The sequence below is a fragment of the Balaenoptera acutorostrata genome, chromosome 14 (genome assembly GCF_949987535.1).
Source record: "Balaenoptera acutorostrata chromosome 14, mBalAcu1.1, whole genome shotgun sequence".
Lineage (NCBI taxonomy): Eukaryota > Metazoa > Chordata > Mammalia > Artiodactyla > Balaenopteridae > Balaenoptera > Balaenoptera acutorostrata.
In genome coordinates this window covers 7560276-7584964 of record NC_080077.1, presented here as the reverse complement: position 1 = coordinate 7584964, position 24689 = coordinate 7560276, and the positions used below count along the sequence as shown (strand labels likewise).

The 24689-nt window shown below is 43.7% G+C and overlaps 2 protein-coding genes across 3 annotated transcripts in view; one reads left to right on the top strand and one right to left on the bottom strand.

Annotated features, from left to right (window-relative positions):
- Nucleotides 1-8076, top strand: part of SLC22A3 (solute carrier family 22 member 3) — a 95766-nt gene extending 87690 nt beyond the window's left edge. For both annotated transcript variants that reach the window (XM_057527718.1, XM_057527717.1), the window contains 2 exons: nucleotides 1884-1983; nucleotides 6660-8076. In XM_057527718.1, the coding sequence (XP_057383701.1) occupies nucleotides 1884-1983; nucleotides 6660-6720 (161 nt within the window). In that variant the 3' untranslated portion in view covers nucleotides 6721-8076. The remainder of the gene's footprint in view (nucleotides 1-1883; nucleotides 1984-6659) is intronic.
- A 754-nt stretch (nucleotides 8077-8830) lies between these two features.
- PLG (plasminogen) overlaps nucleotides 8831-24689 on the bottom strand; it is a 43110-nt gene continuing 27251 nt past the window's right edge. The window contains exons 12-19 of the mRNA XM_007186091.2: nucleotides 22988-23136; nucleotides 21980-22073; nucleotides 18028-18148; nucleotides 16188-16268; nucleotides 15556-15696; nucleotides 13582-13688; nucleotides 9898-10043; nucleotides 8831-9246 (exon numbers count right to left, since the gene is read on the bottom strand). Of these exons, the coding sequence (XP_007186153.1) occupies nucleotides 9085-9246; nucleotides 9898-10043; nucleotides 13582-13688; nucleotides 15556-15696; nucleotides 16188-16268; nucleotides 18028-18148; nucleotides 21980-22073; nucleotides 22988-23136 (1001 nt within the window). The 3' untranslated portion in view covers nucleotides 8831-9084. The remainder of the gene's footprint in view (nucleotides 9247-9897; nucleotides 10044-13581; nucleotides 13689-15555; nucleotides 15697-16187; nucleotides 16269-18027; nucleotides 18149-21979; nucleotides 22074-22987; nucleotides 23137-24689) is intronic.

The following is a 24689-nucleotide window of genomic DNA, read 5'->3' as shown; positions in this document are numbered from 1 at the left end:
AGCAGAGTTTCAAGCCAGGCTTAACAGTGTCAGGGTTGCATTGTAGAGACATGACTCTGATGGCAGATATGCCAATGAGTTAGAGGGGCACAATGCTAGTGGTGAGATGATTCAAAGAATGTTGGTGCAATCAGGTAAGCGATTTCATAAGGACTGGGTCTAGGGTGATGGCACTGAGAATGCTGAGGAGTGGATGGATCCAAAAAAGTATATTGGACGTTGAATTGGCAAAAGGGGGTGATTGATGGGGCGAGGGCCAGAGGGACCAGGGAGCTGGGCAGCCGGCCTCCGGGCTGGCAGAACCATAGGTGGCGGGACCAGCCCTAGTTTAGTGAATGTCAGAGGGGTCCATCTGCAGGAGGACGTGGAGGGATACTCTTTGGGCTGTTTGTAGCATGAGGTGCCTCTAAGAAATCCAAGCTGAAATGCTGAGAGGCCAGTAGGTTTGGTGAGCTGAGTCGGGAGCAAAGTGTGGCCTTGTGATGAAGGTTTGGAAGCCATCTGGATGTAGATAACCACTGAAACCATGGGAGTGGCCGAAACCCCCTCTACAGGGCACAGGACAGAGTGAGAGGAAAGAATGGGGCCCAGGACGGAGCCCTGAGGAGTGACAAGGCATCCAGCGTAAGCAGAGGGAGAGGAGCCAGCCGGGGGATGAGAAGGGATGCAAGAGGAGCAGGAGGGAAGCCGGGAGCGTGTGGGGCAGGGAAGCTGGGGGACAGCAGGTGAGGTCAGCAGCCGCCAGAGCTGCCACGAGGCCAGGCAGCAGGGACGGGAAGCAGGGCCACTGCACCTGGTGGTGGCAGCAGCTGGCGGCCTGGCTGGAGCAAGGCCAGAGGGGACACTGAACAGAACCAGATTAGAGCAGGTGGAGGTGGGAGACGGCTCCGGCCCACCAAGGCCAACTGTCAAGTTTTCAAGAATTGTTGAGCCAGTTTAAACACGTCCATCATTAAAAGTTGAATATGTAAAATAGATGAAAAACAGAGGTAATAAATACGCACGCCTCATCAGTTCCTGATTCACTGGGTTTTACTGCATCCGCCCCTGAGGCTGGCGCGTCCACTGTGGTCCATGGTGGAGATGCTGCCGCCCGTCTCCCCAGGGCCTCACTCGCGACGTCACGCTGCTGGTTTGAATCACGCGCATCCACGATGGGCGTATTTACACCACGGAAACAGGCAAATGCTGCTGCAAATCAGGACTTTATTCTCTGGAGAGCTGGTTGTTAGACATTTACCAGCACAGCGCTGGGATATGAAGATGTGTAGAAAATAGGGGAGGGTGGTGTTTCAAGAATTGCAGTTCTAAAGAACGGAGGAAGGGAGAGTGGTGAGGTTGATAGAAGGCTCTTTAAAGAGGAGAGATTTGAATACGTTTCAGGGCGCCCACTGATGGGTTAAGGGTGCTGGAGGGAGAAGACGAATCACTACAGTGAGCAGCCCAAAAAGACTCCAAGAGATGCTGGTGGGCAGATGTGGGCACCAGTCTTGCGGGGTCACGTGATGGAAGGAGGAAGGGGAGGCGCAGGGTGCAGTGAAAGGATGCTGAGGGGCTCCTCACTGGTGGCGTCTATGTTCCCCGTGAAGTAGGAGGTGAGGGCTTCTCGGAGTGTTTGGCACTTAGTAGGTCCTCAATAAATTGTGAAATGAGTGAATGAATGGATGGATGCCAAGAGCACAGGAGCGATGGAACTGTCTAGAGTTTGAGGAAGGCTGAGAACCTGTGAAATCATGACAGAGGAACGCTGGGCAGGGTGACCAGAGGGCTGCTGCGGGGCAGGGTGAGTCCAGAGTGAGCACAGCGGCTTCCAGAATGAGCAGGGGGCCATGAGGGGGCGCTGTGCGTTCCCGGTATCGTAACGCCTTTCTCCTGTTCCACAGGTATCCTGGCATCTGTCTGTGGTGCTCTTGTGATGCTTTTGCCTGAAACCAAGGGCATTGCCTTGCCAGAAACAGTGGATGATGTAGAAAAACTTGGCAGGTACGGTGCAAAATTCAGCACATCCTAATTAAAAGCAGCATTTCAAACCCACTGGGAAAGGACGGTGCTAAGAAAAAATTGAATATTCAGGGGGGAAAGTATAATATTAAATCCCTATCTTACATCTTAAGCAAAAAATTCAAAGTAGATTTAAAAGGTTAATGTAAAGCAAATCTCTAAAAGTATATGTTTTATTTTTTAAATGTGGTTATGAAGAGGGAAACATTTCCAAATAAGGTGTTAAAACTCAGAAGGAATCTAAAGGAAAGAGACTGATGATTGGACAAAGTAGAAATAATTTAAATGTGCATCAATAGGCAACTGATGGTGAAAATGATAATATATCTATAAAATAATTGAGATATAGCTATATGGAAAGACATGGAGAGATTTTCAAGATGGATTACAAAGTGAAAAGTCACAGAACAATGTGTTATAGTATTTACTAAAAAATAAAACCAAGAGTAATCCCTCTCTATAGCTAGATGGGAAAATAAATGATAGTCAGATGATGATAGAAGAATGATCGACCGATCGATAGATAGATGAATGATAAGTGATACATAGACAGGTAGAAAGAAGATAGGAGAAGGACAGTGAGAAAGAGACTGAATTTGGGAAAAGGGTGTCTAAATGGTGTACAGGGAAAGTTAATATCCAACCAACATATGAATATGAAATATGTTTTTTTTATATCAAGAAAAATCCACAGTACACATATTTTAATCTCCTCTGAAATCTTTCATAATAATAAGATAGGAAGAGAGAATATGAATATGGGAATGCATAGGAAAAGATCTAAAATGATAAAATATACCCTCTGGGGATAGAAATGGTTCGGGAAGAGGGGTGTGGAAGGGAGGACATTACTTTTATACCCCATAGACTTCTGAATTGTTTGATTTTTTTTAATTACACCTCATGGTCTTGTATCATTTGTGAATTTTATTTTTTTTTAATTTTTAAAATTTTCTGGCTGCACCGCGTGGCATGTGGGATCTTAGTTCCCTGACCAGGGATCAAACCTGTGTCCCCTGCATTGGAAGCATGGAGTCTTAACCACTGAACTGCCAGGGAAGTCCTCATTTGTGAATTAAAAAAAAAAAATTTAACAGCTAATTTTATTTATTTATTTTTAATTTATTTTTGGTTGCATTGGGTCTTCATTGCTGGGCTAGGGCTTTCTCTAGTTGTAGTGAGCGGGGCTACTCTTTGTTGTGGTGCATGGGCTTCTCATTGCGGTGGCTTCTCTTTTTGTGGAGCATGGGCTCTAGGCACGCGGGCTCAGTAGTTGTGGCTCGCAGGCTCTAGAGCACAGGCTCAGTAGTTGTGGTGCACAGGTTTAGTTGCTCCACGGCATGTGGGATCTTAGTTCCTGGACCAGGGATCAAACCTGTGTCCCCTGCATTGGCAGGCAAATTCTTAACCACTGCACCACCAGAGAAGTTCCTAACAGCTAATTTTAAAAATAAAAATCAATCTTCTTCTAAACAGTGACCTAGAAATTAAGAGTATGGATCTCTAAATTTTTAAAAAGTGTATCAAAAGTATTTATGACAAGACTGAAATGTTAGAACCTCATGGCAGTTTTATTCTTCACTTGACAGACTGGGAAGAGAGTAGAAACCGACTTTTTTTAGGTCCTTATATACGTGATCAATGGTTTCACATATGTCATTTCATTTAATACTCAAAGTGATTGTGTGCAATACAAGTTCTTATCCTTACTTTTTTGTATACTAGGAAATCTATGCTCAGGAAGACTTCACAACTTTTACATGCTAGTACTGGGATTGATTTTGTCCAGTGTACAGGTGTGACTGTTGTTTTGGGTAGTTTTATTATCGTATGCTGTATCCTACTTGATTATGAGTATTTTAATAGCAAGAATCCCCTGGTAGGATTGGAAATTTCTCTCTTCATATCCTCTTTTAATGAGGTCCCATCCCCCTCCCCAGAAATAGGCAACCATTGCTCAGAAGTATTTTAACCAGACCTTTAAAACTTATACAGTGATTTCATCGTCCTATTTCTTGATGCTATTTTGAAAAATAAGATGGACGAATCATCTCAGAACTTTCCTAAGAAAGGCTTATCAGTGTACTCAAAACCAAACCACCAGCTGACTTCTAACAGGACTGGCCAATCAGAGGACAGGTAGACATTCGTCCCATGAAGTAACCCAATCAGATTCTTGTGCTTGTTTGTAATTAAACTGATAGGTAATGGCTTATCCCTCAACCAAAGCTCTACCTATGTTTTACCCGAAAACAATGCTACGTGAAGTCTGAGGTGAGGTGGGAGATTCTCTTTAAGACATTGCCATTTTATAAACCAAAATTAAGTTAAGAAATTTATAAAAGGGGGGACTTCCTTAGTGGTCCAGTAGTTATGAATCTGCCTTCCAATGCAGGGGACTCGTGCTTGATCCCTGGTTGGGGAACTAAGATCCCACGTGCCACGGGGCAACTAAGCCCACACGCCACAACTACTGAGCCCCTGTGCCACAACTAGAGAGAAGCCCGCGCGCCACAGTGAAAGATCCCGAGTGCTGCAACTAAGACCCGACGCAGCCATAAATAAATAAATAAATATTTTTAAAAAAAAATTTATAAAAGGTATTAAAACTGTCCTCTTCAATATTACATAAGTTTGAAAATTTCAAAACTGTTTGTTTTGTTTGCTTTTGGAAGGACATTCTTTGCTGGGTATAAAATCCTTGGCACACAAGTCTCTTTCTCTTTCTTGTAGATGTATTAACTACATTATCTTCTTGTTTTGAATGTTGCTTTGGATAAATCTGAGACATGCCTGAATTTCCCCCTATTTAAAGGCTGATCTCTTTGCCTGGACGCCCAGAAGATTCCTTCCCTCTTTCCCTTCCTTCATCTCCTGCTCCCTCACTTTCCCCTTCTGCCCTCCTGTCTCTCCTGCTCCCTCTTTCTCTTTCACCCTCCAACCCTGTGGGATATGTCCCATGGCTGACTGTTCTCATTCAATTTTCCCTGGTCCATGGTGTACCCTTCTAATACGCAGAGTCGAGTCTTATTTATTCGGTTTCATCTTTTCTGTTTTCTTCCCTATGGACTCTGATTTTGTATATGTTGGATCTCTCTTGCCTGTTGTAGGTATCATTTTCTTTCTAATCCCCTTTAATTCCATTTTATTTCATTTAATCTTGGTTACATTTCTTGTATCTGTCCTTTATATCCTTTAATGTCTTTTCTACAACGTATAGTCTCCCTTGTAAACTTTCCAATTTTGTTTTAATTTTTCTGATGGCTTTTTAAAGAAAAAAAAAAAACTCCTCTTGAGTGTTACATCATGGAAAGACTTGCTTCATCCAGAAAGGATAAACATGCTGCTAGCTGTGTCATCACAGACTATTATTTGGTTTGTATGAGGGTATGGGGGCCAGATCAGGGTGGGCTGTGTCCAACCCTGTCACCCCAGTTGCAGCCATGCTAAAAGACCAAAGGAAAGAAGACTATTTAAGGTTAGATAAAGCAGGGGAAATGGTGGGAAAGGAAATAGGATTATCTTCAAATAAGATATCCAAACTTTAAGGGCAACTTCTCATGGGCTGCTGTGCCCTGCAGGATCTGTTCAGGGCTGGGATACTCAGGAGAGCATCCCGGCCAGGATTATAGGGTCAAAAGTAAGAAGTTCAGTGCTGACTGTTGGTGGCACAAGCCTAGGAATGTGTCATTGGAGTTTTAAGACGTCTAACTCTCAGTGGCGCAGAGTTCTTTTCCTGCACATCTGCTGCCCTCTCTTGTGAATGCCCCTGTGCCAACCCTCCAGCGACAGGGACTGCATTCTTCTCTTTGACTCGACTCTATTTGCTGCTGCTCATTTACATAGTGAGCGCGATAGATTCATTCTTGATCCCCAAACCAGTCAGAGGTCAGATTTTCAAACTCATCAGGAAAAAGTGGAGGAAGAGGGAGTGACTTGAGATCAAGACTCTTTTGCCAATTCAATCATATTAAAAATAGAATTAAACAATTGGAAGAGATGGAGTTTTGGAGGTGAGAAGGCCATCTCAATGGTGTGCAGGGAAAATTAATATCCAGGCAGTATATACACAAGAAGAATTAGTCCAACAAAAATTCAACTTACATGAATTTTTTTTCTAATTTTTTTCTGTGTTTGTAAATTTTCATAATTAAAAAATTGGGTAAATTAATTAATTATACCTAGTCCCTACCCTTGAAAAAACATCTAATAAAAGTCTGATCTATAGTTTTACAAGTTAAGCACATTGATTGCATTCTATAATCACTTACTCAGGAACAAAAACTACTTAGCCCCAAGTTACGGAAACCTCTTAGCATTTTCCCTCCTACAACAGCACTTAGTCATTTTCTCATTTCTGCTTTCTTTTGTTCACATCAGCAGCTCATTTCCAAACCATCTGTTACGGAGTAGAAATTCATAAAGAATTTATATATGCTGTAATGCTAATTAACCCCTGCCTAGGGCCTGAGAGCAGGTAAGAATTGACCTGGAGACAGTTAATTTTGTTCCCTTTGAGTTGGGTTTTTATGAGCAGTTATGCATGAGTGTATTCGATCAAAACCAACTATGAAATTGAGTAGTAACAAAAAGACTTCCTTCTCACTAGTTGTATAATCTTTTACAAGGACTTTCTCTTTTCTCCTTTGTTTTGTCAGTCCACATTCCTATAAATGTGGCAGAAAAAAGAAAACTCAAGTTTCGAGATCTCACCTTTGAGGCCCCTGCCAAAGATGCAAGGAAAGAGCTATTCAGGCTGGTCCCCCCAAGGAACCGACATGCCTTGCAGAGACGTGTGTGTGTCCACTTCAGCTGTGCAGCTCCAAGTGTTTTTAATACTTTACAAAGACATTCAGACTATCCAGAGTATTTTTATACAACGTCGGATGAATCAAGACTCATCGTGCTGTCAAAGTTTCTGGGAACGTGTGATATGTGACCGGTTTAGCCAAGAGCCTGTTGTGTGCACAGCTCCTTCTGAGGTTTTTTCTCACGCTGGGGCAGTGCCTCTGACCCACTGGGTTACAGAGAGACAAGAGAAGCCCCACCCAGTTCTCATGACGGTTCCATCAAGGATGCAAGATGTGCAAACCAAGGATCTGGGGAAAGTGTACAGAAATGGGTTCATCAAATCTGATCAAGACATTGAGGCTCTGAACTGAGGGTTCTGAAGATTCCAGGGCAGATGAAGATTTGGGAATCTTGTTAATGAAGAGACTGAATCTAGGGACCTCGGGCCACCTGGCTCTGAGCCTTTGCTTTCTCTTCTCACCTTGAGCTCCTTAAGCTCCTGGAGCATCTAGGGTCGCAGGCACTTTTAGGCCTTGTTCCAGAAATAAGAACAAATCTGCTGTACCATTCAAGGATTTGGCTCGATTATTTATAAAATCAGATTCGGTCCTGAGATGATTCAGGATAATTGTGGTCCTCCTTTAGTGGACACCTACAGCCACATATTCAGTTTTTTACTGATGAAACCCATGGGCTATGATTTCATGGGTCTTAAGATTTTAATCATACAGGGATATTTATCTTATATGTGTGAGTTCAGCTCTATGATGATGCCCATGGTCAAGAGTGAAAAAGATGGACAAATCTCATTCAATCTTGACACTTTTGACTTGTCTTGGGAAGAAGCTTACATTTTAGTTTGAAAGAAAGGTCAGTTATATCCATGCTTAAAACAATTAGCAGAAGTTTATATTGTATGTGACTTTACAGGTATACTAATAAGGGATTTGATCTTTCTTTTTTGTTACTGAGACTTTTTGAAATGTGGAGTTTAAATACAAATATGCTGTCTTTATGATGTTCTGCTTTATATGGTACATTTGTTATATTTTCAGATTCAGTATGGATCTTATGCAGAATTGTTTAATGAATTATTTTGGGTGGACAGGTAAAATGGGAGCCAAAGGGAAATCTTGCCAGTGAGGAAGGAAATTTCTATGTGAACACATGACGATATGTACGGTGTACGTGCTAATTGTAAAATAAGTTTTTAATCCTTAAAGCACATCAGAATTGAATATGAACATTTTATTTTTCAATGAAATAAACACAGTTCTTTAAGGATGTAATGCTGCATTTACCCTTTATTCATACACCCTTGCGTTTTTGTTTCTTTTGCATTTCTCTTTGCTGTGACATGACTGTCGCTCCTTGATACTATCACCTTGGAATTGTATTTTGAGTTGACATTTGGGTTCTGATAACAATAAAAAAAATGTAAATTGTCAAGAAAAATCAATTGTCATCCTTTCTCTTCCTTCTGAATATGTGTCGCTGTAAAACACTCTTCCCATGTGACAAAATATACTACACATCCAGGCAGCCAATTACTGATGGAAATTAAATGGTCCACCTTCAATATATGTTCGTTGCTCCTTTCCAGGCTCTTGGCACCATTCCTAGACTCATATGTGACCCAGAATACCATTCAGACTCTTAGCTGGTCTTGTGTTATGACACTTCCATTGCCCAGTTTCCTTTTCAGAATACAGCTGTCTGCCCAGGGTCTCCCGTGCTGGGCTAGAGTCAAGTTGTCAGTAACAGATTTCATTCCCAAGAACAGAATTCGCTCTCATGATTCCTCATATATGCTGCAGCTTTGAAAACATTCATCCCAGTGCCAAAAATAAAGAAATTAAAGATGTGTGTGACAAGGTAAATATATAGGTGACTTACTAGGACTTCTCTATTGATCTTACAGGCTTCTCGTTCCTCTATTCCTTATGAGAAAGAACAAAATCGCTCAGGTCTGTAAGAGTTACGTCATTTACAATTGGTAGGATGAACGAAGGACATGAAAACAGTGAAAATCAAAAAATTAAAGGAAGTACAGAGTTTATTTTCAACAAATGTCATAGCTGTATTGCCTCATTATTACAGAATCCAGCAGTCCACAGACAGGAACAAGTTATCCACAACAATACAAAAAAATGTTGAGGTTTGGCAGTAGCTGGTAGCTAAGTACAGTGTCAAACTTAGTTTGATTACTGTCAATTATTTCTGAGCGTGCTGAATTCCCTACCCATGTTCCAGCTTCAGATCCGTTGATGCTTCACTCTGTCTCCCATCTAATTAATTCTTTCTCATTATTTCTTCAATCCAGGTAACAAACTTTGAAACACGAACATACACACCAGGCTTATTGGGGCGTGCACAGCCAAGACCCCATGAAGTGACTCCTTGTAAAATGTATTTGTCCTTCTCAAAGCAAACCAGAGGCCCTCCGCTGTCACCCTACACAGAGGAAGGGAAAAAGCCATGAGAAGATGAAGCTTCCATCCTTTTAGTATGGGATGTTATCCTTCTATTACCCAAATGTAAGCTTTTCCCAGTATTTGAACATCCCTTTCCAATCAGAAAGGAACGTAGTAACATATTATTTGAACATCTGCTGTGCTTCAGTACTAGGCAAGGTACGTTTAACGAAACCGTACCATTTAGTGTTTCCCGGGGGGAAAAGAAATCCCTTGTGAAAACTGTATTCATCCCTTCAAGCCTTGGGGTTTCTCTTAGGGAGGGTGACCCCAAGAACAATCTTAAAGGAGGTGTGGGAGGGTCTTTGTCTTATACCAACCTCCCTTCCCTACTAGAAAGGCCACGTCCCGAGTCCCACCCAAGAGCCCCCTCCCAGAGGCGTAGGGGCTGTTGCCGTGACGGTGCTTAACTATTCCCTTACAACCAGTGCGGAACTCAAGGCCCAAGAAATCACCCTAGATGACCTGAATCAGCCTTCAGAGACACGCTTAAAAGGTTTCTGGGCAACATTTAGACTGTGGCCTTCGATTGACAAATCCTTCTCAAATTTGCTGCTTTGGGGCTGAAATGTCTAAGGGGTCAAAACAGGCCAACACAAGATGAACTTTGATCTCTTTAGTCTTTTTTTACCTGGCAACTGTCAGCACCTCCAGCCAGATGCCCCGCACACAGCTCGGTGGGTCTGACTCTCTCATTCAGATACTCATAGCGATTGCACACCTTGTTTTCAATCACAGGCAGCCGGGCTTCCTTGAGCAAGCCAGCACCGTAAGTGCCTGTGTTTAAAAAGATGAAACACACGGTGACTGGATCGAAAACATGTCTGCAAGGAAGCTTCCAGAACAACAGAACAGCAATGATAGATCTCATGTTCATCCGTGAGGCTGGATAAAACAAGAAGTCAGTTCCCAGTACTACTAGAACTCTTTCTTCTTTCTTTTTGACCCTTGAAAGTATAAACATTATATAAGATTTCATGTTCCCAAGACTTAGACTTAATTAATCTGGGCTTCTTTATGGGATTTTGAGGTTGGTTTGTGTTGTTATTTTTTGGTTTCTTTTTTTTTTAAACTACAAAGAAATTTACTTTTAATGTATAAAGAGAGATTGAGAAATACTAGTGCTACTATTTTCATATATTCCCTTCCAGGATTTTTATATGCTTCTTTTACTACTTATATCATATTGCCCATTTTTTTCCACAAAAAGTTATATCATAAGGACTTTCATAATCCTACAATCTGTATAATTAATACTTTAGTGGGGAGTGACTGCTGAATGGGTTTGGGATTTCCTTTTGGGGTGAGGCAAGTATTCTGTAAATAGTGGGGATGGTTGCACAATGTTGTGAAGGTGCTAAATGCCACAGAATTGTACTCTTTAAAATAGTTAAAAAAGTAAATTTTACGTTACGTATATTTTACCACAATATTTTAAAAAAAGAACAGCTGTCATTTACTGAGAATTAACTTTTTCAGGCACAAGCTCATTATGTGGTGTAGCTCATTTAATCCTTAAAACAGTCCGATCACCTAGGCACTTTCGTCATTCCTATTGTACAGTTAAGGAAACTGAGGCTTAGGAAGGGTGTGTAGTTTGCCCAAGATCACCCAGCAAGTCTGGTGGAGCTGGGATTTGAACTTGGGTCTGCAGCGTCATTGCCCAAATTCTTCACCACCACGTCCATTGGCTACAGCAGCTGCTCTCAACGTATCACTTCTTTGTTCCTACAGGTTATTCATATTCCTTAGTATTTTCTTAAGTGCTCTCAACGTATCACTTCTTTGTTCCTTCAGGTTATTCACATTCCTTAGTATTTTCTTAAGTCTAAGTTCTGAGGGATTATATAGACATATTTATGGTTCCCAATATCTTTGCCAAATATTTTCTAAACAGGTGTGACAGTGTAAAATGTCACTAGAAAAAAAGCACTGCACAACACCCTTCTGAGTGTGTGGTGTCTAATAATTTTCAAATATTTGCTAATGTGATGAGTGGACATTGTCTTAATTTATTTCCTAATTTACATTTCTTTTCCAGTTAGGGACAGTGAAGATTCTTTGGTGTGCTTGTTTTCCTCACTGTATTTCTTTCTTTGTGAGAAAAACTGCTTTATTTTTTACTTTGGCAAATGGAAATAGAACCCGTGCACAATCACAAGAAGAGATGATGTTTTCCAGATGGACACACCCAGGTACGTCTCAGCATTTTCACAAATAATCCAGTTTTCCAATTTTGCAAGCCCAGCTTTGATGAGTTTTGCAAAATCTTTGTGTTGCCATCATGGAACAGCCAAGAAATAAGGTACTACTTCTTCTCCAAAGACTTTTAATAAAATTGGAAAATTGTCTTGAGTTCAGAAAACGTACACTGGAGTTGACAGGAGCACCTACGAGGACCACCATTTGGAAAGAAGAGGCGAGTCCCAGCCCTGGGCAGGCAGAGCCACCGAGGACGAAAGTCCTGACCACAGAAGCATTGGGTAACGGATGCATTTTCTGAATTGAGTGGATATGCAGAGGGTGCGGCCTTCTCAAAAATTTTTGCTGAAAATTAATTTAACCGAGTGTCTCGCTCTTACATCTGCTTTCTGAGCAAGACAGACATCCTGAGGCTAGGGACAAATCCACTGCTAATTGACCAGGCGCCTTTGTGGGCTGTGCAGAGGTGCTGCCATCGTGTGGTCACAGGAGAGATGGCGTTTCTGAGGGCCTGAGACTGAGGGTGACCTAGGGACCTGATGGGGTAGTGGGGACGTCGAAGCTGGTCCCTGAAAGTACCCAGCGATTGCTGATGAGGGGCTGACATGAATGACCCCCTCGACATCAACCGTTACCTTGCTTTGGAATACGGAAGTCAGGGAAAGTCTGGAGACTAAAGGGGAGAATTCTGACCTCACACAGAGAGGCTGAGAACACTGACTGATCTGATGTCATTACTGACATATAGAAAATTGGTAAACAGACCTGACTCATGTTTTGTGGCTCCTGATCCAATGAATACATTGAGAATCATTTTCTCCAGTTAGACATTCAGACGAGGCCTGGAGAGACAGGGGAACCCAGTGCAGGGTGATAGTTAGAAAAGTGTGGGTGCTGGGTGAGACAGAAGAAACAGTGAATGGGCTTGGGGTGGGGGGGCGCCTGGCAGGCCTGGGTTCCATCAGGGCTCAGCTACACACAGGTTATGTGGTATTTATTGATGACAGTGACAGTGGTGATGGCGGGGAGGGCTGGGGGCCGACCATGATGGTGATGGTGATGATAATGGTGATCCTGAGATGGTGAGGGTGATGGTGAAGATGGTGGTGGTGATGACGGTGTCCATGGTGATGGTGGTGATGATGATGGTGGCGATGGCGGTGGTGGTCGTATGATAGGCACAGGAGCTGCTAAAATACCGTCTCCAAAGCACTGAGCTCTTCATATGCATTATCGTAATCCTCACAATGACCTCATAGGGTAGCATAGATGAGGAAACTAAGGCTACCATGTAGAACATAATTTGAAGACACGGGTTTTATGGATGAGGGCTTAGATGCCAAATGGTACAAAGAGGTAAGGTGACCTGTCCCGTTCGCCCAGCTGGTGGCAGAACCAGAACTATTTTCCAGGGCTTCTGACTCCAACTCTGGTGCTCCGACCATTGCTTCTGAGAAAGTGAGGCAGAGATCTAGGACATTCTTATAATGTTCCTAGGCCCGAGTCTGAAGGATATGATAATAATTTTTATTATAATGTAATGCAGGGCATACTGCAAAGAGAAGGCGGGATTCGCAAAATATAGTACAGCTGCTCATCCAGGATCCTGCATAAGCGTTTCCTCTCTCATCCTCACCCCGTCAACCAATACCAAATACCATCCTAGAATTGGGACCTTTCTTTCTTTCCCCTGCTGGCAGTCTGCCCTACCCCCAACAACGTCTCCACACAGACCCAGGCAAGTGGGTATTTGGGGAGACTAGCTTAACTATAATTTTTGTTGTTGATTTGCACCGTGTTTGGGAACTCTGTGTGCTTAATTCACAAGAACGACAATCTAACACGCTTAATTTGTAGCTTGTGTCAAAACGCTACTTACCTGGGGACACAATATTAACCTTGGATTTTTGGGGTCAGAGTCTCAAGGAAACACTACCCTTCCCCTCATCCATGTCCCTTGATGACTGATTATAGAGACGGAGGCAGGTGTCCAGACAAAGTCAGGAAGGGAGTGGACCTCACTCACTGATAGAAATCGGTACACATGCTCATTTTCTCATGTAGGTTGCAGGTCAGAACCAGTTCATCATGTGAGTCACAGAATTTATCTTACCTTGGGTTTCTCCCCAGCCAGTGATGTAACATACTGTCCGGTCCGCGACCACATAATTCGGGGATGGCAGACAAGCTGGGATTACCTTTTCGGTGATGATGGCAGGGCTGAAAGGAAAACATCAAAAGTGACATTTGACTGCCCTGCTAGGAGACTTCTGCCATTCATCTGTTGGTCACAAGATCCCACCTGCCCCAGAGCCCCAGAACGCTCTGAGCTGGTATTTCTTCCTTGCTTCACTGACACAGCACAATGTAGAAAACAACTTTTCATCCTCACATTTGCCTGTAGTATCTTATGAGTCAAAAAAAAAAATAGAACATTTTGTTTTAAAGATACCAGTTGTGGACAAGAAACTAGAGGTGGGAATAGAGATGACAATGACTTTTAATGTCTATTCTTGCACTATGGGAGTTTTATACCAGGTGTACACTTCTAGATGAAGTTAAGAGGGCTTCAGTCAGTAGGTGGACCATCCAGCTGAAATACAATCACAGGGCTTTACTAATAGCAAGTGGCTTGTGCCACTAGGAGCAAGCTGCTGCATCTCTGGGGTCCTCAGATTCCTCACCCATAAATGTTACAACACCATGGCTGTAAGAATCCAATATAATGCAAGATACCAAATAAAAGAGGATTAGAAGTAAGCACCTTGCATAAGCAAAGTAGTATTGTTTTCCAAAAACGTTCACATTAGAGTTCCAGAGAATCAAATATTAGAACTTTGATTTTTAGACTTGATTCTATTTTAGTAAATTCAAGAGGAAAACCCATTGAAGATGAGAAGTGCCTGATTCTGATTGAGAATCATCATTGCCTGCAACTTTGAAGCAGACACACCCTCTCAGAGTCACCAGAATAGACCTAGCGTCTCACATGGAGTGGACCACAGTCATCACTGTATAGGTTCCCCTCGTGGAACGCCAGTGCCTGAGACTCTTGGGGTTTGGGGAGCCTGGGAGTGGGTACCCGAAAGCTCAAACGTATCAGTCTATCAGAGAGCACATCCAGAGCCCCAGGTTTACTAAATTACTTGTTCGAGGATCAGAGCTTTCCTGATGGCCCCAGGGGACCATGGAGAAAAGAGAATCAGCTCCTTTTTTAGGCTAAGCCAATAAGGCCCTTTCTTTCCTTTCCAGAGTGTCCAAATATCCCAGGGAGTCACTCCTCAGTTTACTGACCCAGAAAACTTGTGAAGTGTTTCTGTCCAGACCCAGCAAGCCCCACTCAGACTCTTGACCTCTGGCCTGGCCATCCTCGTCACTGTCACCGTCGTCCCACTGTCATCTGGAACCCATCATGCATGGCTGATGGGCTCTGCATGCCTTGTTGACTGTCCCAAATGTGCCTATTCTCAAAATAGCTGTCTGTTTATTTAGCTGTCTCCCTTGTGACCTATTTCCAAATACTGCTAACTTTAAATGACGTTAACAAATTGATCATTTTGTCAGACTTAATAAAACACCATTTCAACAGGAAACATAAAACCAGAGATAGGAAGAAGGAGAATTTGCACTTGTGAATTGTGAGTGTGTGTGTGTGTTTACATCGCCTTTTATAAATTGCTTCAAAATATACATAATCCCATTTGATCCCCCAAATATATTATTATGTTGAAAAGAGAGTGTCAACCTGGAGTAATTGAATAATTCTCTGATTATGAATGTATATTAGCTGACTGGGGAACATTAAGTGAGAGAGTTTGAGGGGTAACCTGTACCTCATGTTTCAACTCACTCTTTTTCCGCAAGAGGAAACTGAGTCCTGGTGCTTTTGTCATGACCACGGCTAGTAAGAGGCAGGCGGGGCTGAGCCCAGGTTTTCTCACTTGAAGGTCAATGCCTGTCCCAAAGCCCCGTGCCTTTGGGGTCCTAGACGGGGCTGCCCACATACAACTCTGTTACGGCTCATAAACGCAGCGGTGAGCAGATGTTCTCACTGCTCACAGGGTGAAAGTCACGGGCGAGCCAGTACCTGCTCAGCTTGAGCAAGGCGATGTCTGCCCGAGTGGGCCCCGGGAACAGCTTGGCCACTTGTATTTCCTGGACACTGTCTTCAACGGCGGTCTCTTGGTGTGCGCCCAGGACGACCTTGTATGATGCCGGCCCTGAGAAGCTAGAAAAGACAGCAACCTTAGGAGCAAAATCTGGGCCAGCCCTTCATCGGGTGCCCTCCTGAGCCACAAACACTGCATCTTCCCCCCACTAGGCTACCTACACTCAGAGACCTCTGAGTGGCAAGAAACAAGTTCATGGTTTATCTGAACCTGGCTGTTAAGGAATGTTCTCAGGGCTGCTTTTGGCCTGACCACAGAGGAAGAATGACACCAACGCTGAAGTCGGCGCAGGACAGATACGGGTCTGTCTTCTTCATTTCTCTCTGGAAATACCTCCTCCTCTCTCATCCAAGGCCCTGGCAATTCTGCCTCAGGCCCTTCTCATCCACTCCCTGGTCCCCAGTGTCACTGCCATGAAAAGAAAGAGGGAAGGAAGGGGATGGGACAGGGGAGGGGCGAGGGGAGGAGAGAAGAGGAAGGAGAGGAGAGAGGGGGAGGCGGAAGTCTTTAAGACAAGTAAGGCTTTGGGTCAGGGGTCCCCTAAACATACCTGTCCAAGCAGTGGGCAGCAGTCAACACCCACTCTGGGGCTATTAAAGTGCCTCCACAGAAGTGGTTTCTAGAAGGAAATCTGGAAGGAAAACGTGCCAGGATTTTAGTTCAAACCTGATGATTTATTCTACAGAAAGCCGGAAGTAGTGCTCAGTCTGTTGTGATATCGCTGACGTTCCCAGAGGACAAGGTGACCAGCCCGTCATCGGGATGGTGGGAGCTTTGAATTGTGCTCCTGTGGTGGGTTCTCAGGAGGTCACTACACCACCCTGGAAAGTGGCTGGCGCTCAGGTGAGGCCCAGCAAAGCCACACGACCCCAACGGGAGGTCCACGCCCATGGCTTTGACCCTTTGGCCCTGGACTCCAGCTCCTTGAGGTCTCTTTCACTTCTTTTTGACAAGATCTATGCAAGACCCGATGAGTCATTCTTCAGGGAACCAAAATGGGATCCTGAGTCGCCGTGATTCACGGGCATCTGCTAATTTTACCTGAGAAAGTTTGCTCTGGGGGGAATGTCCCCTAAATCATTTACTTTATAGGACTGCTTAGGCACGGGATTGCTCATAAAATTTGTGTGAGCCGCTCCGAAGCCCATCATAATGAAAGGGACACAAATAGTAAGTGAATAACCAGCAAGGCAATTATCAATCTGGAAATAGACCACAGCGCATCTTGGGAAAGAGGGAATATGAGATACGTGAAAGGTGAAGGCTCTGTATCTCAAGCAGTTACTAAATGATGAAACAAATAAAAGAAAAGCCAACTCAACCAGGGAATGAAATAGACGGTTTTCATTCATCGATAGCATCTCACAAGCGAAAAGAAGGAAGACCACTGAGCACAGCCGTTGGGCACATGCGCACTGGTGCAACATCAACAAGCAGATCAGCCTGTTTCCCGCGTGTGCTTCGAAGAGACACCCAGCAAAACGGACTTATTAAAGGCGAGCGCCACTGAAAAATAACCTGAACCTTCTGGGTCATGTAGGATGGGGACTGATCACTCTTAAATTATGGCGATCCTGAGCTACCCTTCACTGAAGAAGATGCGTTTTGCAAATGGGTGAGCACCCTTTGATTAAATTTAGTAGTTCACAAAACTGTGGCAGGAAGGAAGGAAAGAAAGAAAGAAAAAAAAAAAAGAGACTCTGTATCTGTGATATATTATAGATAATTTAATCTTTACCCTCCCCCTCCAGGTGTCGCATTTCTAAAAATATCCCTTTCTCTTCATTTTACAAAGTACCAGTGGGTATCCATCTAAACCCTCAAGGTATCTTCCATACTTTTTCAGCAATATTGGAACTTAGTGTAAATTGCTACGTTTATCAATTTTGATGATAGCTGCCCAGATCAAAAAAAAAAGCTTCTAATTCTGACTATTTTCAAACTGAAGAACATAGAAAAGAATATAACAAAAAAAGAAGCAGACTCACAGATACAGAGAACAAACTAGTGGTTACCAGTGGGGAGAAGGAAGGGAGGAGGGGCTACATAGGGGTGAGGAGTAAGAAGTTCAAACTATTAGGTATAAAATAAGCTACAAGAATATATTGTACTACACGGGGAATATAGTCAATATTTTATAATAACTATAAATGGAGTATAACCTTTAAAAATGGTGAATCACTATATTGTACAACTGTAACTTATATTGTACAGCAACTATACCTCAATTAAAAAACATAGAAAAAATTTTGTATAGTTTTCCTTACTCCTTTGCAGAACTTAGAGGCAGGTACTGATACTGAGGGTATGTGGACTTAGTGTGAATATAGAAAGGTTTTGCAAGGAGTACACAGGAGGATGGAATACACTGTTTCTGGAAATGGTGTTACCTTTTTCGAAGGCTGACTTGCCAGGGCCAGGAGTGTGGGATGGCCACGCACCCACCTACAACCCTTCCGGGACACTTCTTCGGCTCCACCTGGGGCTTTCCACAATCAAATGAAGAGGAAACTGTGGCACAAAGTGGGGAAAATTTGCATTTGAAGACGTGAAAGAGAGCACCTCATGATAAATTCATGGCTCGTGGCCGAAGCACTGAATTTTTGACATCCCAAAGCCCAAACTAAATAGTAAAATCATAAACATCTCTTGGAATATTTTTTCTAAGTTTCAAAAGTGGTAGGCGACAACATAGAACACTCTCCCTTCAAGAAAATATAAGTACTTTTTTTTTTTTTTTTTTACTGCTTTCTTAAGGAAGTGATTAAATAAATGGGGAAGAGTTAGGCATTAGAATGAGAGCTTTTTGGAGAGGAGCTTGACTGACACAAATTGTTATTCTGACTTGATGTGATATATCTAGAGAGTGAATCATCGTCACCGTCATCATCTGAACCATGTAAAGTTTACTGAAAACCATAATTGTCATCCCCATTGAAAGGCACTAAGAGTATTTTTGAAATGTGAATCTGTGTGTGCACGTATGTGTGTGTGCGTGTGTGTGTGTGTGTGTGTGTGTGTAGCAAGGATAACAATCTTAAACTGAAATAATGCCTTCTCTCAGCCAGTTTCAGGACGGCTCTTCCAGGGAGCCTCCCAAGACTAACCCAATGCCACGGGGATGACTTCCACTCACTTGCCTTTCTCTCTATTCATTCTCCCACCTGCTTTCTCTCTCCACCTGGCCTGCAGGGTTCCTGGAGATTAGGGTTAATGCTCCATCTCTGGTTGGTACCACTTACTAATGTCTAGAACAGTTCAGGGGCTACACAAGGTATTCATAAAGGGCTTCTCCGTTGTCTGGAACCCTTTAAGATCTTCAAAAATAGAAGCATAAATCATTGTTAATAATAATAGTACAAGGAGAAATTTTTTGCTCTTAATCAACCAAGAGATTCTATCCTCTAGTGAATCTGGAATCTGAATTTTCCAAATACCTTTCCAATTGTCTTGGCCTATTCTGAGAATCTATATACAGAAGTTTGTTTTTTTTTTTTTTTTTTTTTAAGAAGCATGCAATATAATGAAATCCTACTCTCTAACACTGACCTTAATTTCTCTTACTGTGTCTCACACAGAATAGACTTACAGAAATGGACTAAGAAAAGAATAACTACAGATATTATGGTACCCTGGTCTTAGTATTCAAAACAAAACTGAAGTTCTATTTATTTTTAATTACTTATTATTTGTACTGTTAGTGTTGGTGGAATTGAAATGAGTTGTGAAACCCAATTAACAAAAACTTGCAATTTAAAATAAATGAATATAAATAAATAAAATTATGTTTAAAATGGGCATCTTTCCATTTTTGAAGTTAATATTAAAGAGAAAAACAACACAATCCCTTGATAAAATTGAGAAGCAGAATACTGGGCTGAATAGAATATAGTTCTGATTTCAAATTGTTTTACTTATGCTATTACTTATGTGCAATTTGCATGGTGTCATTGTTTTAATAACACAGAATATTTACACAAATTTTTCAGGTGAGTTGCTTAAAGAAGTTTACGTGTAGCCTAAAAAGTTAATCAGTGTTACTTTTTCATTTTAAAGATGTTTTCCATGTGAATTACAGACAATGTAAAGTTTGGAAATTTTAAGGAAAATTGCTATTAGGAAATTTCTCACTTAAATAAAGGAAATCCAAAATCTCCCAGGAATAAGCAATAGAATTTTTTTTTTTAAAACAGAGAAAATGAAAATAACCTAAAAAAACAAAAGTCGTACTTCAAAGAGATTTCATATTCTGAAAAATCTGAATAAACTTATCGAAAGCCATACAAGCACACACACAGAAAGTACCCTTAACCTGGGATAGTCACTCTTTTAAGCACCGACCTGACATGTTGGAGGAACTGTGATTTGAGATTTCGTTCATTTATTTGAATACATATTTGCTGAATTTACTCATTTAGCAAATATGTATTCAAATATATATACGTAGTGCCTGGCATGTACTAGGCATTGCTCTAAGCACTAGAAAGAAGGAAACAGCTGAGGTTTGTAATCTTTACCTTCTGATGGGTGGGTATGTAAAAAGATGTTACACTGGAAGATTCAACAGAGGTCCCAAAGATGCCCGGGGATGTGTACGGTAAACCTCCATCTGCAGACTTCAAGGCAAATAGCCTCTTCTACAATGCTGGTACCCTTACCCAAGTCAAGGATGGAAAAGAATCAGGTTCTTAGACATGGAAGAAAGAAGAAAGGATGGAGAGAGGGCTGTTCCAGTGGCCTGTGAGGTCCCCGCTTCCTCATGATGTGGGCATGTTATCACACCACGAGGTCTGATCTTGAGACATATTTCCTGCGGAAGGATACCCAGGCCTGCCTCACACTAGAGAAGCTCATAGCGTCTGGTGGTGACTGAGGGCTGCCCCTGGGACGTTACTGTACTTCCCTTCAGTGGGAATGAGAGTTGCATGAATCCCAGGCACAGCTGTAGAGGCCGGGGCGGGACTGTCAAGCTATACAAGTTAAAGGCAATCGTGCCACGTAGGCAGCCTGTCCAGGATAGCAAGTCCACGCGGTAAGAGGCAGTGGGGTACCAGAAAGCTGAAGGGTGGGAAAGGGAGGCGCTAACCCCACCAGGGACTCTCCGATGGAGGGCCACCGAGAGAGCTTGTGCAGAGCACACACACACTGGAGAACGAGTCAGCTACAAATTCCCCCTGAGTCCAGAGAGCACAAGGGCAGCAGCCAAGTAGAATCTTTCCTGTCACCCTGACCTCTCCCTCCTCCCCCTGCTCTACCCAGCAGTGGCCCGAAAGCGAAGCCCGACAGTGTGGCTCTGGAGCACTCAACCCCTTCCCCAGACAGCCTCCCAAACCCTCTCCGGACGTGGACTTAAGTGGCTTTGCAGCAGGAACTTCTCTGCTCCAGCCTGCCCCCCACGTGGCAGACACAAGCAGATGCCATCAAACGGTGCAAAGGAGTCCAGGCTGATTGATTAGCAGGAACCAGGACAGATGGTGTTTGCAAAGATGGGTCAGCGGAAAGTAAAATAGGGTCCAAATCAAAGTGGTTTACATTGTTCTCCAGACCTATCTATGGATTTGTTACCTCTATCTATCTATCATCTATCTATCTATCTATGGATTTGTTACCCCAGACTTTTCAGAACTAACGTCAACTCACCTTTCCCTGGTCCAAGCTTCTCACTCCCTAGAAAAGTCCTATCTATAGATTTGTTACCCCAAACTTTTCAGAACTAACTTCAACTCCCCTTTCGCTGATCCAAGCTTCTCACTCCCTAGAAAAGTCTCAGAGAAATGAGGAAAGAACCCAGCAAGCTTCCTCTAAGTTATCTGGCTAATGCATGGCTAATGCATAGTCATCTTAGGGTAAAGAAAGTTGGGGCTTTGTAAAGAGCTGTGTTACTTTTCATTGAATTCTTAGGATGACAGTTTATAGGCTTACAATGTATGTTGTATGTTTAGCAGTTTCCTGCTATTTGTACTTTCTTTCTTTCTTCTCAGCTGCTGAAAGAGAGAGTTTCCTATCTGGGTGACTCTAAATTTGTGCTTCGTGCCTCCCACCCCAGACACTGGAGAGTTCAGTGGGCTGTCTGGAGGCTGATTAGATCACCTCTGAATTTGCTCTTTTGGAGGATTTTGCATTTATTTTATTTACGGAGTCAGAGGAGGGGGCGGTGCCTAACAAAGGGGGCCACGAGTAGGACAGATTCAAGAGGCCCAGGATGAAAAGAGGGCTCCCAAGGAGAGGGGACCCTCTCTTGCCCAGAAGCACTCAGCCCAAACTCTTGTCTTGCAGATCTAAGACCAGGTGATGCTGCATTTATTTAGAAGTCATTTCCTTCCAAAAAAGAAAGAAGCTTACCACACTGAGGGACATCACAGTAGTCAAAAAGTTTCCTTGGATTTGTCGTGTAGCACCAGGGACCATTGATATCACCATCAGGATTACGGCAGTACTGGAAAAAGAGGCAGACATATAGGGGGTGACACACACCGGGGCAGGAGAGGGCAGAGAACGTCACATGAGGCACAGACACTGGTTTTACTGCTGTCCTTAGAAGATGAAGGGTTAGTGTTCCTTTGGTGGGGAGGCAGACAAAGTTATCATTTCAGGATGCTTATCAAGCTTCTGACTCACAGAATGCCATCAGTCACTTCTCCTCATTCAAAAGGAGCTCCAACCTTGAGGCCACTCCCCTGGGGAAGGGGTGAAGACCCTGAGGGGTGTTGAGGTAGAGACTGTATAAAGGGGCCTCCCCCCTCAGCAGCCTGTGTCCGTGGGGACCGTAGGGACCCAGCAGTAGGGAACTGTGGACGTGGACGACTCGTCTTGTCCCTTGCTCATGTCAATCTTCTGCTTGATGGAGCCTGTTTGCTGTTGCTTCAGAGTTGCTTATTCCCCTGGCATGGGCACCCTCTGTGGGTCAGCTGTGGAAAGACTGTGTCTTCCTTTTCCTTCCCTCTACACACCTATACCCCAAAGGAAACCACCCCAGAGAATGTGTGGGACTAGGGGAAATCCTAGTGGAGTCCTAATTATGCATCCAAGTTTTTTCTAGAAAAATCCAACTACAGTGTCATGAAGGTCATCTTTGATCACTGGAAACCATAAACCAGTAACAAAAGCAGACAGGAAATGTCACACGTGGAAGTGATAAGAAGCAGGGAGGTTGGCTTGCCCGTGCTAACTCTCCCTCCCACACTGAGGCCGGTCAGATCCTACGCTTGGTCCCCTGAAATCTCTCTCATATCTTCCTCTCCACCCCACACCGAAGCTCAGTCAGGCTGACTTTCTGTAACAAAGGATCAATTCAGTTTGCAAAGACTGGTCAACAAAAGGCAAAATAGAGTCCAAATCAAAATGGCTTACATTTTTTTCCAAACCTGCCCGTGGGTTTGCCTCTGGAGTGAAAATGTTGTGTTTGTGGGGTTCCTGGGCAGCCCACTCCTGGCAGGGGACACCGGCCACCGTGGTCGCCTTCTTGCCCCGGTATCCTTTACCATTCCCGAACATGCAGTCTGTAGGGAAGAGAGAATGGTGGTCTCCTGTCATTACACAGACCCGGGTGACAAGGAACAAACGCAGCAGTGCTAGATTTCTCTCAGGACAGACCGTGGTCACATCCTTCAGAACACAGGAGCGCTGAAGACTTCAGTGAGCTCTGCTGATTTTGACAAGTTACCAGAAACGCTATTGGCTCAGAAATAATCACAAGCCGAGATGTTAGAACGGGAACTTTGGCCAGGACACTAAGATAATCAATTTTATAACAAGCTGAGTGGTAACACAGATGCCACCATGAACTGTTAGATGATTCTTGAACACCTCAACAAGGATGGAGAGAAAGAGTGCGGATTGAAAAGGATTTTATAAAAAATATTATTTTGGCCAGAGCTGTGCTGTGAGTTCTCACCTTCTGGGATGAAAGAGGTAATAAAGAGATGACTAGAGGCCCCTTCCCCAAACTCATCCCTCACCTCAAGCCTCGGGCTTGGGGGATTCGGCAGAACCCCTCAGAGAACTTGATGTGTGTTACCTATGGGGACCCAATGCCCGGTGCTCTGATGGCCACTTGGAAAATCCACAAAGCAAAAGCTGGGCCAGCTGGCTTCCCGGTCAAGGAGCAGGGCTGGGCTAGGCAGCCTCCAGTGTCTGCCAGGACCAGGGTGTGTGAGTTACTCACGCACCAAGCGTGGGGCATCATGTGAGGCCATGAGAGGTCTTATCAGGAGGGATCCCCAGCTGGAGCACGGCACCCAGAGTCTCACCAAGAAAGAGTGGGGAGAGATGAGCTGGCCCTGTGTGTATGGCAGCTGTACAGGTGTACAGGTGTACGGTAGGTGAGGTTTCTCCAGCATCTTGGAGGAGGCAAGTCCACCTCCGGAAGGAGAGGGGGGTCTCAACGTGAAACCAAGTTGTCATTTAATCATTTCTCTCTGATTTTGGATTATCTGAAAGTGGTCAGACAAGCCATGGGACCCCTGAGTTTTCATTCTGGGGCAGGGGGAGAATCAGCCCCCTCTGTTTCCTTACCCTGCAGCGGTACAGAGCACTTCCTGCCACCTGACAACCACAGGACCAGGGGCTAAGCACTTAGAGCTACACGTGGGTGAAGGGCCAGGGAAACAGAGAGGACTGCGATATTTTCATGTCTCCCGCCTCAGATGACAACTGCATTCTTATCCTCAGGCCCCAAAACCCTTGCAGCTACATGTCCGCTTCTCCAGGTGTTTGTTGGAGGTGATCACTGACGGTCCTCCTAGCCCTCCTAACTCTGTACATTCGAAACCAAATCAGTCATTTCTATTCCTCCATGCAAAAGGCAGAGACTTGCTTTTCTAGAATGTCCCATCTCGGCCACCATCATCAACCTGTCAGTCCACCCAGGCTCAAAATTGTATCCATCCCTCACAACCAACTAGTTTTCAAATCCTAAAGAAACGCCCTACCCCATCATGCCAGCAAGAGCAGCTCTGGCTCCCCCAGGTGATACGCTGAGGCTTCCTTCCATATCGCAGACTCAGCCAGCACTCCAGCTCCCTGTAGCAATGAAGCCTCTGCATCCCAAAGA